This window comes from Mauremys reevesii, linkage group 1 (genome assembly GCF_016161935.1).
Source record: "Mauremys reevesii isolate NIE-2019 linkage group 1, ASM1616193v1, whole genome shotgun sequence".
In the NCBI taxonomy this organism is placed as follows: Eukaryota; Metazoa; Chordata; order Testudines; family Geoemydidae; genus Mauremys; species Mauremys reevesii.
In genome coordinates, this window is record NC_052623.1 from 8684031 (window position 1) to 8698889 (window position 14859).

Consider the following 14859-nt stretch of genomic DNA (forward strand, 5'->3'; position numbering starts at 1 on the left):
AAGACCTAGGTTTACAATTTATGATTAAAACTCTACTATCTACACAATATACACAGACATAAAATGTAAAAACTTAAATAACTTAGAAACAGTAGCCAATCAGTTGTTTTAATTGTCATATTTGAATTCAGCCCATCAAAATACATAATAAATAGCACATTTTATCTCTGAAGCAGACGACTTCTCAAAAATTGTAGACCAGTGTTATTTTACTCAACTGAATTATCAGTTCTATGCACATCTGTTCCTTCAGTAACTGTCCAACGATGAAGTATGCATCATAACCTTTAGAATTGTGTGCTAGGTACATGTAGTCCCAGAATGTTTTGCCCATGAAGGTTTTAACAAAGGTAGAAAGACAGTCACCACCCTTAAATTCTCAGGATTTTTTCAGCTTTAGGGACATAGCAAAAATGTAATTGGGCACATGCAACCCCATCTCCTGCATGCATTCAAAATAATTAAAAATATACTTTTTGATTATTTGGCCTTTCTTTCTCGCAGCATTTGGCCTCAAAGTCTGGTTACAGAGGCTTGGTATCTGTTCGCCATCCACATACAAGGCCACAAAATTAATATTGTAATGCTTAAATGAAAGGGAGTTTTAGCGTAACTTCCACGTCATTTTAGAATAATTTTAGAGTTATTTTCCACACCCTAGGACAAGCATTTTGGGTAACTGTCCCAAGAACATGTTCTCTTGGGTACTAACCCTGTTGCCCGTGGGAATGCTAAACACTTTTATTTCCATACTTTCCATGGACACCTGGGGCCACTGGTACTTTCTTTACAAAAAAAATGCTGATACAAAGCCTTTGTCTGCACTGCCCATTAAACAGAAGGTATTTTTACTGCGCATCACTATACTTTTCACATCTACACTGTTTAACAAAAATTTTTCTTGAAAAAACAAGTCTCTGTGTAGCTGACCCAACAGCTCTATCGTCATGCTGAGGGCTGTCAGCTTTGCCTGCCTCACAAACCCTAGATTTGTGCCATCCAGCTCTGTTTCTTCATGTGTTCCAGGAGTGTCTTTGTAACACAGGCCGGTGGAAATTTTGTGGCGAGGGTGTCATCAATGTAATTGAGCAACAATTCTATAAAGGCCCTGTAAGGAGAACAGTTGTTGCTTTGGCTTACGAGACGGTCTCCCAGCATGACATCCAACTGACTGAAAAGAGAGGCCATGTGGTAATTCACGAGACCCAATTCAGCATCCCCGGTGAGTTCAGTTCCATCTCCTTTTACAATCTTGCAACACAGGTAGAGCAGCGTGTTGTTTAAATCCGTATAATCTATGCTATTCCCTGCTATAAAAAGGTCGATGGGTGAAGCCTCTCTAACAGCCGATAGAGGCAGCTGTGACACATTGGATCACAGAAAAGCCCTTGGAACTGCCAACTAATGTGCCTCTAAGCCATTTTCCCTAGCAGCCTGGGACTCCAGAACCTTTCCTTGTCTGAGCCAGACACGCCTGCCTGTTACAAACCCAGACCCAGGTCTGGAGCACGTCCCACAGCAGCTGCAGGCTTAACTGAAAGCAGCTTATGAAGTTTTCCTGTCTCTAAGACTCACTTAGTTTGTTAGCATCCTGTCTGGCAAGAAACCACTTACCAATGGTTGTGGTTGTGAAACCCTCATTTCTGTATTGTTTTATCTTTTTTATGGCCCCCACTTTTCTCTTGTTAATCTGTCTGGTTCTCTAATTGTTTCTGTCTGCGGTATAATTAATTTTTCTAGGTGTAAGTTAATTAGGAGAATGGGATATAATTTGTTAGAGAATGAAGTTACAATATGTTAGGATTGGTTAATTAAATTTCAATACAATTATTGGTTAAGGTATAGCTAAGAATATTACTATATAAACTGGGATCAAACAGAAAGTGGAAGGGAAAATTGGAATCATGTTTGCTAAGGGGGGAGAGAACGGAAACAGGGAATAGGGGATGGGGAACAGGGACACAGGCAAGGCTCTGCGGCATCAGAGCTGGGAAAGGAATACTGAAGAAGAGACTCATTCGGCGTATAGAGATAAGCCCAACTGGTGTGAAGGGCTTCAGAATATGCTTGCTAGGAAACTAACGCCGATATACATCACATTGTTTGCAGTTTGGACTTCTGGTCTTCTGCTTTCTGTGCATGTGACAAGAACGAGGGAAGAGGGTGAAGAGAAATCCCTCCAACAAAGGGTTTTTTTATTAACACATTGGTCTATACATCAGATAACGAATTAACAGTTTTGTAAGATACCTAATGCAGATTGGAATTTTTAAAAAACGTAGATGCTCCAGCAGGAGTTCATCCACATGAGCAACAAAACTAGGAGATAAAAATCAAATTCACTTTCATAACCCCAATTTTGGTACATGTATCCCGATTGAGGGTTGAGTGATGTTTCACACAAAAAATGGCAAAAGATGGTGTTAAAAATAGCCCAGAAGAAGCCCCAAATGTATGTAGTATATAGAGGTTTAAAAACCTCTAAGGAAGGAGATTCCACCACCTCCCTAGGTAACCCATTCCAGTGTTTCACCATTCTTTTAAAGACTGAGATCAGGGTATTTGCATGCAATGCCACACTGATGGCAGCATCTTCAACCTCCAGCATCTTCATGCTCACACTGAAGCAATCAACTTGCTTGCTAGGGAGTTCCTGTTCACTGATGGCTGTGCACTGAACACATACAGCTTCTATTCGACTGCTTTTCTAGACTGGCAGAGCAATTTGGACTGTCTATCAGCCTCAATAAAACTGAAGTGTTTTACCAGCATGCTCCAGGAAAAATGTAGTCTTCCCCTGAAATTGCAGTTGAATGCCCAGTGCTCAATGGGGTCGACAAATTTTGCTATCTTGCCAGCACTTTATCTAATGACGCCAGGATCAACAATGGAATCGTGCACCACATTTCTAGAGCCAGCTCTGCCTGTAGTTGGCTTTTTGGCCACCTGTGAAATGTGAGAGGCAATTGACTTCACCCCATGATTAGTGTCTGTTGTGGTAAACTCTAATTTCTATGGCTATGAAGCAGGCACTTGAAGCAACTAGTGTTTTCACATGTGATATCTGCATCTCATCTGTAGCATCAAGTGGTCAGACAGCATATCAAACATCAAAGTCCTGGACCAGTACTGTATGACTATTATTGAATTCTTCATCATAGAGGTGCAACTTCCCTGGACTGGTCACCTCATATGTATAGATAATATGTGACTCTCCACAGCCATATTATATGGACAGTTGAAAATGGGAGCACGCATGGTGGGAGGCCAATGAAAATTATACATGGACACTCAAAGCTGTAGACTAAATAAAGTTCCCAGGAGACTGGATAGTGGTTATCAGCAGGAGCTGTGGGGAAGGGGAGGGAGAGAATAGGGGTGCAGTACTCCATGCCCTTGTTCCTGCATTGACTGGGGGAGATCCAGGAACACACAGTGTGCGGGGCAGGATGTGCAGTATCCAGATCACCATGAAGCAGAGTCCTGAAATAGGCAGGAATTCTGCTTGAGATTGACAAAAAAGCCTGGGTCCTCATATGGTCCAGAGGGGAACCTGAGGTCACACAGGGCGTCTGCGGTTCAGTGAGGAATTTGCTGCATCTCCTGAGTTCCAGCCCAGAGCATGATCCACTAGACCATAGCGAAAGCTTGTCAAAGGCACAAAGGCAGTAGGCATCAGCATCCCACTGAATGCAGATCCACATTGGACACCTAACTCACATCTGTGTCTCTGAACATCTCCCTCCACCCTCCCTATGCTAATTACAGCCTGTGCAGTGACTCTAGCAGAGCACAGGTTTCAGGGCACATGCTGATCACTGAAGGGGGCTCAGGAAACTGCTCCTACCCATGGCACGATATTGCAGTATGGCAGGTTTATGACTGAGCAGGGGCAATCTGTGCTGCCCTCGGTCAGAGAAAGGCTATCAGCTGGGAGGCGCTATTACTCTGTGTTTGAAACAAGGATGTGCGAGAGCCTTTTCATTGCACGGAGCGTTATCAGGGATTCAGCGCAGGGCTCGTCAGTTGGGAGAGGAAGAGAAGATACTCAGAATCTACAACTTTGAGCAACAGCACGGAAATGCTGATAGATAAATGAATACGTCTAAACTTTCGCTCTTCTTTTCCGCTCTGGTGTTTCAGTAATGCCTGACCACTCTGTCAAGTTTGCAAGACTCAGTTTGTCCTAACAATCTGGCCCTCTGTTACCGGTGAATCATGTCTTCACTCCCGGGGGAGTCTCTCATGCACTGCTCATCGAGCTGAGCAAATTGTCTGGGACTCCTGGCCAACCAGAGAGTCCGCAGGGACTGTACAGGAGAATCATAAAGGTCGCTCTCCAGCACAGCGAGTGTCAGACATCTGAGATTCATGCGCTGATTCTCAGGGCTCTGCCTTCCTGTCACCGTAAGGAGATTTCCTCTCTCTGCTGAGCGGGAGTTCGGTGAGTTGCCTCTTTCTGCATTAAAGTTAGTGCTGAGGGCCAGGAGCGGCACCAGGGTTTTTGCTGCCCTAGGTGGCAGCGCTCCTCCTCTGAGCATTCGCTGTTGGGGGTCCTTCTGCTCCACGTCTTCGAGGCACTTCGGCGGCAGGTCCCGGAGCAAGTGAAGGACCCACCCCGCCGAATTTCTGCCGAAGACCAGGAGCGGAAGGAGCCCCCTCTGCCAAATATCCGCCCATGGCGGCAAAATGCCTCCCCCCAAATCCTGCCACCCTAGGCGACTGCCTAGGGTCGCCTAGTGGAAGCGCTGTCTCTGCTAAGGGCTCAGGAAGGGTTCCAGAGTTTAAGTCAAGAACCATCTGGGCAAGAATTCACTTGTGCAGCGACTTGAACTGTTTAGTATTGTCAGAAACACCAAGGCATTTACCTGGTAAAATTGGAACTACAGATGTATTGCAAATAGTTTAGACAAATATTTGTTTTTAAGATCAGTTCCTTGTCTCTTACTGTCCTTCTGTCTGTATCAGTAGCTTCCTTTTTTGCATGGTGTGGTTTTTTCCTCTGGTTCACTCAAGTGTTCCAATTCAACAAGTTCACTGTCCTGTTTAGAAGTGCAGCCAAAGCCTCTGCAGTGGGTATCTGTGTTACCAGAGGGGTCACAACAAGAATGGGCCACACACTGGCCAGATTCTGCTCTCACATTCTGCCTTCACTGGGTCACTCCAGATTGACACTGGCCTCCCTGAGAGCAAAATGAAGGTCCACATGTTTTGGAATCCTCATCTTTAATGCCCTGTCTCAGAGTGCCACAAAAACTTCAGACTCTTTCAGCACCCCTCTGTAGCAGGACCTGAACTCATGATTTTCACAGCTGGGAGCCGAAATTTAAACACTAAGGATGAAATCTTGGTCCTACTGAAATCAATGGCAAAACTCTGAACACAGCCAGGCATTCACCCTAAATCCACATGTAGGGATTTAGATAAATGGCCTGATTTACATCAGCCACGAGCCATCCAGGGACTTCAATTGGACTAGTCCCGTGGCCTCTATGGACGAGTGAGCTCATTTGGACCAAAGAACTGACCGGAGAGTTGCTGACATCTCACACTCACAGGCTTTGAGGTTCAGAACAATTAGAATACCAATTTTTTGTGGGTGGAGGGGACAGGGGTCTGCTCTTTCTGAGCCTCTGCATCTCTGGTTCTGAAGAGCACAAGAAGCACCAAAAGGCAGTAAAAAGAGAAGCATGTTTCTATCTCAGAGGAAACCAGGTGGTGTTGCAAATCTCACTGGGGGAGGTTCAGGAAAGCTGTGTGTGTGTGTGTGTGTGTGTGTGTGTGTGTGTGTGTGTGTGTGTGTGTGTGTGTGTGTGTGTGTGTGTGTGTGTGTGTGTGTGTGTGTGTGTGTGTGTGTGTGAGCGAGAGAGAGAGGGGAGGAACATGCAGTATCCAGATTACAGTGGCACAGAGTCCTGAAACCAGGTGACAGTCTGGAACAGAATGTGGATCATAATGTAGCAAATTGTCTCTGACACCATCCCCCACCCGGACCATCCCACCTCCCGTGAGCAGCCCCACTACAGCCTCGTGGTAACATCAGCAATTGCCAACATGGTAAAGCAGCCTCAGGAAGGGGTGTCTGGGTTTCTAACGGGCTGCAGTACATTAAAGCTTTGTGTCCTTGTGAGGGAGAGTTATTCACGCTGGCTCCTTTTAGTCTCCATGTCCCTGCTCCCTCCCACTGGCTCTGTCCCTCTCTCCTTCCCTGCACAGGCTGAGCTGCTGCTGGGTTCCCTTTGCCCCTGGAGAGGCAGTTCAGGCTGATCTCCCCCTTTACCCAGGTGCAGGCAGACACTGAGTTTAACCTCTTCGGAGGAGGTGTTGCTGTGAGCTGTTGCTGTAGGGTCTGGCACCTGGGTGAGGGGTATCGTTGTGTGGCAGGGCTGGAAGTTCTTTGGATGGGGGGCCTGCGTGGCCAAAGAGCCAGTACTGGGGGTTATGGAGGCAGGGAGTGGGGTGTACATGGACAGGTGGGCAGCACGGGGAAGATTTGGAGAAGGCAGGCAGTGTACACCGATAAGCAGGCAGTGCTGGGGCTTCTGGGGGCAGGCATGGAGTGTACACGGACTAGTGGATAAACGCTGGGGGTTTTCGGGGCAGGGAGCAGCATGTACACGGACAGGAAATCAGCGCTGGGGGTTGTGGGGCAGGCAGGGATGTGTACACAGAGAAGCAGGCAGTGCTGGAGGTTATGGAAGGTGTAAACCAGGGGTCGGCAACTTTTCAGAAGTGGTGTGCTGAGTCTTCATTTATTCACTCTAATTTAAGGTTTCGCGTGCCAGTCGTAGATTTTAATGTTTTTAGAAGGTCTCTTTCTATAAGTCTATAATATATAACTAAACTATTGTTGTATGTAAAGTAAATAAGGTTTTAAAAATATTTAAGAAGAATCATTTAAAATTAAATTAAAATGCAGAGCCCCCCGGACTGGTGGCCAGGACCCGGGCAGTGTGAGTGCCATTGAAAATCAGCTTGTGTGCCGCCTTCGGCACTCATGCCATAGGGTGCCTACCCCTGGTGTAAACAAAGAAGCAGGCAGAATTGAGGGTTGTGGGGATAGACAGGGGGTCTACAAGGGCTGGTTATCAGGACTGAGGATTGTGGGGCAGGAGGGCATACATGGACAGGTTGGAAGCGCCTCTGAAATTAATTTTTTTTTTAGTGATTACTGATCCAAGACTCTGTTTCCGTTTGGATGGGTCTCAGGGTCATTATCCCCTGGCAAACTACAGAAATGCAGCCTGGTTGTCACAACCTTTACTCAGTTTTGTTTCCAGTTGTTGTTGTTGAATGTTAATTATGTAACTTCAGTGCTTCTTTCCACTAGTAAAAAGCCTCATCTTTGCTCCTCAGTTGGTTCAGTCTCCCCTCATACTCTGACCCCCTGTCTGTACTCTCGTTCCCCATCCCAGGCTGCCCCAATTACCAGTGACATCTCCATGCTCCCCAGTCATCCCTGACTCCCTGAAACTCCAAGCTCCCCACCGCTCTTCCTCTGCGGGGAGTAAGGTGCCTCCCGTCACACCTGCTCCCTTGACTGGGGGGAGATCAGTGACTGTCTCACGGGTGAGAAATCTCACACAGAGAGAGGCAAATGCAAGAGCATCCGTGCTGCTGCTCTTGGTGCACCCACACACTGCATGCAGCTTTGGGGGCTGCTACACAGGAACAACTTGCAAGCTGAGAAGTTTGCACATTATATAATGAGAGTGGGCAACTCTGGGACATGTGAGGGCTGAGATAAATACAGCTGCCAGGTGCAAAAGCTACTGGCAACTGCCTGAAACAGTGAACACTGCAAAACAGACATTAAACACAGGATGCTCTGGGACCATTTGTTAGTCAACACTATTAACCATTAATGGCAAGGGTTATATATGGGGTCAAGTCATTTTTTTTCTTACCTAAAACATTCATCCATGCAGTGCCTTCCGGGATCCCTCAGCCTCGTGAAATACCCACCTAGTGTAATACTTTCAAGGCACCACAGTTACATGAGAATGTCTGCCCATGAGGCTAAATTCACCACATTCATGAACGGAAAAAATGCTTTGGTAAGCTGAGGCATGAGCTTTCAGGCAAAATGCCTCGAGCTGACTCCTGGGGACATATTTGTAGATTCCAAGGTCAGAAGGGAACATTGTGATCATTTAGTCTATATAACACAAGCCTGAAAATTTCCCCAAAATTAATCCTCAAGCAGATCGTTTAGAGAAACGTCCAATCTTGATTTAAAAATTCTCAGTGATGAAGACTCTGCCAAAACGCTTGATAAATTGTTCCAATGGTTAATTATTCTCACTGATTAAAACAAGTATGCCTTATTTCCAGTAAGAATTTCTCTACCTTCAACTTCCAGCTATTGGATTGTGGTACGCCTCTGTATGCTAGGCTGAAAAGCCTATTATAAAATATTTGTTCCCCATATAGATACTTACAGACTGTTATCAAGTCATCCCTTAACCATCATTGTTAAACTAAATAGATGGAGATCTTTGAATCTGTCACTATAAAGCAGGTTTTCTAATCTTTTAATAATTATTGTGACTCTTCTCTGAACCATCTTCAATGTATCAACACCCATCTTTACTCAGGGACACCATAGATACATTACAACACACATAGTTTGCTTTGCACTAGTTTACCAAGCAATCCAGATTGCTCTGAATCAGTGACCCATCTTCTTCATTATTTATGACCCCCCACCCCCAATTTTCATGTCATCCGTAAACTTTATCAAAATTCAGGCATGAGAAGGGTTAGCAGCTGAGTTGCTGACATGTGTCTCTGCTTACCCTTGTCAGTTAACACCTGTAACTTATGTCTCAGGTGAAGCTGGGTGCCTGCAAGAAAGTGTCTCAGCAAAAAAAACCAGGGAAGCAACAGAGGTGCAGGCCTGTAGCCCTAAATACCAAGACCCTTGTCTCCTTCATAGACATTCTGTTGAGCACAAAGTCATAGCCCAGCAAGATAATGTCTGTTTCCATGGGGAAACTGGGCTCCTTTCCAACATAGGAATTGAATCTTGGATCAGATCTATAGTCCATCTAGTCCAGTGTCCTCTCTCTGACAGTGACAGCCCCAGGTGCTGCAGAAGAAGGTGTAAGAAACCGAGCAATGGGTGGATGGGGTGAAGACCTGCCTGTCATGAGGGTGTCACCCTAATGCATAACAGCTAGAGATTGGCTTGTGCCTTGAAACACATGGGCATATCGCCCACCCACTTCCTGGATACCAACAGGAACACATGGCCATATCGGCTTTCCAAAATATTTATTTAGTTGTAACGTTTGTAACTGGATAGTCTCATTATCCATGTAAATATCCAAACAGTTCTTCATCCTTACTTAGCTCATGGCCTCAACTACATCTTGTGGTAATGAGATCCTCAGTCTAATTAGGCACTGAGCGAAGAAAGCATTCTTTTCTTATCTGTTTTGAATTCACCATATTTCAGTGTCATTGAATGTCCTCTTGATCTTGTGTTATGAGACAGGGAAAACACATTCTCCATGTACTGTCTATCAGTCGTTCATAGACTTTTCTCATATCCCTCTTATTCATCTCCTTTCTAAGGAAACAAACCCATCCTGAGTATGTATAATAGTTTTCCCAGGCCCTGGATCATTCTCATTGCTCATCCCTGAACTCCTCTAGTTCTTCACTGTCCTGTTTGAGAAGAGTGCTCAGTAGTGTACAGAGAAGTCTCGAGTAGGATGAAACATCTCATGGCACTGAATGATTCCCCACCCCACTCATCCTGGATCCCAAGGTTTTGCTTAGTTTCTGCCCATGCCTGCACTGTGATCAGGGTTTCACAGAACTGTGTGCCATGATGCCCAGGTCCCTGTCCTGAGTTCATACAGTTAAACTAGAGCCTTGTGAGGTGTTTGAGGAGAACAAGCTTTCCCCTCCAATGGACATACACGTTGCTGTTATTGACATCAAAGTTTATCTGCCATCATGCTGGCTTGGTTAGCTCCTGCTGAGGACTTCTCTGGACTTGATTATCACCTAAATGGTCTGGTGCCATCTGCAAATGTTGCCACCTCACTGCTCACCCCTATTTCTATAGTGTTAATAACTTTAAAATATAACTGTACTATTTGTTATAAAGCGTGTAACCCACCTCACTGTGCTTCTCTCCATTCACAGACACCTTGAGCATTCCTGAGCCTGATCGACGCATTGACCACCTCATGGCAGCTTTCAACCTCACCCCCTCTGACCCTTCAACATTCATCCTGACAGGCATCCCTGGCCTGGAAGCTGCCCATGTCTGGATTTCCATCCCATTCTCTACATTCTACATCATCAGTCTGTTGGGAAATTTTATGGTTCTGTTTGTTGTAGGCAAAGAGGAGACCCTGCACAAGCCGATGTACCTGCTGCTTTGCATGCTGGCGCTTACAGACATCAGCACATCTACCTCCGTCGTGCCAAAGGCACTGTGTATATTTTGGTTCAATTTGAGGGGCATTACTGTGAGTGGTTGCCTCACCCAGATGTTCTTCCTTCACATGGTTTCTGCTATGCACTCAGCTGTCCTCGTGACAATGGCCTTTGATCGCTACATTGCCATATGTAACCCTCTGAGATATGCAACCATCCTCACCAATTCACGAATAGCTAAGCTAGGGCTTGTGGGTTTGATAAGATCTGTTCTCTTTATTCTACCAACACCCCTGCTCCTGAGCAGGCTGCCATTCTGTTCCAACTACATTATCCCCCACACATACTGTGACCACATAGCTGTGGCAAAGATATCATGTGGGGACATCACAGACAACAGGATGTATGGCTTGGTGATGGCACTTGTAGTCATCGGGTTGGACCTGACGCTTATTGCCCTGTCATATGCTCTGATCATCAGGGCTGTCCTCAGAATCTCCTCCAAGAAAGCCCACCAGAAAGCCCTCAACACCTGCACAGCTCACATCTGTGTGATACTGACATCTTACACTCCCTTCCTCTTCTCCAACCTGACACACCGGTTTGGTCAGGGCATTGCTCCCCACATTCAGATCATCTTGGCCAACCTCTATTTCCTCATCCCCCCCATGCTCAACCCTATAATTTATGGAGTCAAAACCAAAGAGCTTCGTGAAAAAGTAGGCAAATACACCTGCAGAAGGTGATCGCTGGGAGCCAATGACTTTAAACCTGTGTGACAAGAGGAGGAAAATATATCTCCTCCTTAATCAAGGGTGCTCTGTCCCAGTTTGCCTGAACTTGGCATTGTGGGAGTTCACAGTCTGAGAAGTTCCTCACACCTAACATCTTATCTCTCCATAACCGAGTACAACTCTCTCTGTTGCTGTGTTCCCTCTCTCTGTCTGTCACCTCCTCTTTCAGCATCACCCGTCAACACCTACCCCACACACCCTGTCAGTCGACCTTTCCATAACTTCCAGACCACCAGAACATACTGCACTTTTCTGACAGAAGGTGGGGTTCCATTAGTTCCTGTATGAACAGGGTTCTTGATCAGTTCAACGAAGTGAAACTACACTTTCAGATAGCCAAAGGCGAAGAAATAAACTACAATTACAAACTTCTTAAGTGTGAAAGATGATGTTTATTGGGGTTAGATTGAAGCAAGCATATCCATAGCTCTACACGCCAGCAGAGTCTGTTCCCCAGTTTTCCATTCCCAGCTCTGATGCTGCAGAGTGTTTACCCCATTTCCCCCTTCCTAGCTCTGACCCTACAGACTCTTTCCTGTGTCCCGTTCCCATAAGCCCTATTCCCACCTCCTCATTCTTAACAGGCCAAAATATACCTGCAGTGCATGCCCACAGTCCCACCCCTTTTGCACCCCATGGAAGACGTAAGGAGTGAGGTTGTGCTACGATCAGGGACAGGCATTTCTTTAATCATTTAGTGTTTTATACCTTCCTCCCAATTCCCCTTTGCCCCTCCCAACTGGTTTTTTGACCTTGCCTTGCAATAGGGGTGGAGGCAATCTTAAAGTGTGCATTCCAGTAACATTTTAACTGCTCTTTTCTGTTCCATTGTACTAACAAACCTCACTGGATAAGCAACATATGCAATGTCTTTGTCGTTTGTTTACACCTTACTAAGAATGCATGTGTATTGTGGAAGTAGGGAAAGAATTAACAAGGATTTGAAGGGGATCTTAATGCATGTCAGTCAGTTAGCAAGAGTCAAGCTAGTAGTTAGCAAGAGTTAGGCCACACTGTAACCCTAATGACGAGAGACTTGTAGAAGCGAGGATGGTGTGAGACGAGAGGGAAAGAACTGTGTGAGAAGTTATTACAACCTTGCAACTGATAACTAAATATGTAGACTGGCGTTTCCTAGAAGTGAGAAAAATAAGATAGCAGGATGGCTTATGTGTAAACAAAATGCAGTTGTTGTTCATTATTGTCTGTATTATTGCTTGTTATTGTCTGTAATAAAGGTATAAATGCTTGCTGTAATTGTTTACCTGTTGGGAAACCTGTCTGGGACTGGGGCGACCCTGTGTCCTAGGGCACTCCCTCCCTCTATTGTAATTACTGGAGAAATAATAAAGTATTTGATTTTGCTGCACCCAAAGAAAAAGCGAGAACTGAGTTTTTCTTCAACAGTATCAAAAATCAAACAGGCACGCATAACCCAAAAATACTATCGCAGATGGAAATATAAGCCTGAGTCCTAAATTGGCACTAGCACACCTAAGAACCATATGTACAGTGATCAAAATTAGCCTGATTTTCTTCCAGTTTTTCAGAAAGTCTAGAGGATAAACCAAATATTTTAGCTGAAAAGGGATAACACAGGAAAGCTGCTGCAGGAATTAAAGCCATTTTACTAGAGCTTGTGTTTTTGAGAATGAAACTGCTCTGTTAAACTACGAAATCACTTTTAAGTCAAATTACTTATCACTTTGTGCAGTAAATTTTCAGCGGAGACCCTCAAAATACACATTAACTGGTCAAATGGATGAAGACGTCAAAAGTAGGGGTCAAGATTTCATGTGGGAGTTTGTGAAAACACATGAAACAGAGATTGCCAGGTGATTGAATCACTTTCAGTACTAAGTCCTACGACACTCAGCCCTGCACGACCTAGATTTGCTGATATCCCATTATTTTGTGGAGACCTTGGATTGTAGGAGGAGCAGGGTGTTCTTCTTCTGGCATTCACCCTTGTGCTTTATTTTACAGTGCCCCTGTGCAATCTCCTTTGTCCTGCAACTGTTATCCCCTTTCCAACCCGTTCCAGGGTCTCTTGGCCCTTGAGGCTCCCTTCCAGTGGTGAGGATACAGCGCTGGAGCCTCCTGACTGAGTTTGGTTCAGGGCTTTTATAGACCGCCCAGCCTTCAGCCCAGCTGTCGCCGCTTAGCTCAGTCTATTGCAATGAGCCAGCCCTCCTTAGGGCCCGCAGCTGGGCCTCTCTGCCTGAAAGCAGGGTTAAGCCAGCATTTTAGCAGGGCAGTCAAGGGGTTTTACCCCTGCCCTGCCACACAAGGGTACAAGAAGTGGTTCCCTCAGCAACCTGGAATCATTGTATGATGCACAGACAGGCATTAGCTGCCAAGAAGATGGTAGTGGAGCACAGCGGTACTCATTCAGGTGCAGTAAATATAAGCTTTATAAAGCTATTGCAGAGAAACTAAATTAATTCTTTGCATTTGTCTTCACTGCAGAGGATGTGAGGGAGATTCCCAAACCTGAGCCATTCTTTTAGGTGACAGATCTGAAGAACTGTCCAATACTGAGGTGTCTTTAGAAGAGGTTTTTGAAACAATGGATAAATTAAACAGTGATAAGCCACCAGGACCAGATGGTATACTGGGACCACTACTGCTCAACATATTCCTAAATGATCTGGAGAAAGGGATAAACAGTGAGCTGGCAAAGTTTTCAGATGATACAAAACTACTCAAGATAGTTAAGTCCAAAGTAGACTGCAAAGAGCTACAAAGGGATCCCACAAAACTAGGTAACTGGACAGCAAAATGGCAGATGAAATAAAATGTTGAGAAATGCAAAGTAACGTACATTGGAAAACATAATCTCAAGCATACATATAAAAGAGAGATGGGCAGCAGGAATGCTGTGTAAAGTTTGAACCAGATATGAAAACCATCAGATCATATCTAGAACTACTTTTAATAACCCAAATATATAAGTAAATTAGGAATGTTTAGGAAGACAGGCTTAGGTTTATTTCTGTTTATTTTTTTTAAGGCTTATGGACTCTTCTGTGCTAACTCGAGATGCTTTTGTTTGCTTGTAACCTTAAAGCTGAACCCCCAAGAAAGCTAGTTTGGGTGCTTAATTTTTGGAATTGCTCTTTTAAAATCTAGCAAAAGCCTAAGTTCCAGATGCATTTGCTTCCTTTTTTTGTTTTTTTTTTTAAATAAAATTTACCTTTTTTAAGAACAGGATTGGATTTTTTTGTGTCCTAAGAGGTTTGTGCATGTTGTTTGATTAGATGGTAGCAACAGCTAATTTCCTTTGTTTTCTTTCTCAGCTCTTCCCTGGAGGGGGGTGAAAGGGCTTGAGGGTACCCCACAGGGAGGAATTCCCAAGGTCCAAAGGGTTCTTTTGCATTTGGGTGGTGGCAGCATTTACCAAGCCAAGGTCAGAGAGAAGCTGGGACCTTGGAAGTTTAATAGAAGCCTGGAGTGGCAAGTATTAATTTTTAAATTCCTTGTGGCCCCCCACCTTCTGTACTCAAAGTGGCAGAGTGGGGATTCAGACTTGACAGTATTACACTGGTGAGCAGCAGGCAGTAGTGGCCTCAGGGGAGGGGAATGGAGGAGAGGCAGGACTCACTGAGCAGTGGGAGGGTGGGTGGAGGAGAGGAAGGACTTAGTGAGTGACAGGTGGGTGGGGACCACA

General features: G+C 45.1%; 1 protein-coding gene across 1 annotated transcript; it reads left to right on the top strand.

Moving 5' to 3' along the window:
* Nucleotides 1-1168: 1168 nt before the first annotated feature.
* LOC120394985 (putative olfactory receptor 52P1) lies at nucleotides 1169-12195 on the top strand. The gene is made up of 2 exons (XM_039519163.1): nucleotides 1169-1222; nucleotides 10159-12195. The coding sequence occupies exon 2, from the start codon at nucleotides 10203-10205 to the stop codon at nucleotides 11139-11141; it is 939 nt and encodes a 312-aa protein (XP_039375097.1). The 5' UTR covers nucleotides 1169-1222; nucleotides 10159-10202; the 3' UTR covers nucleotides 11142-12195.
* Nucleotides 12196-14859: the final 2664 nt, after the last annotated feature.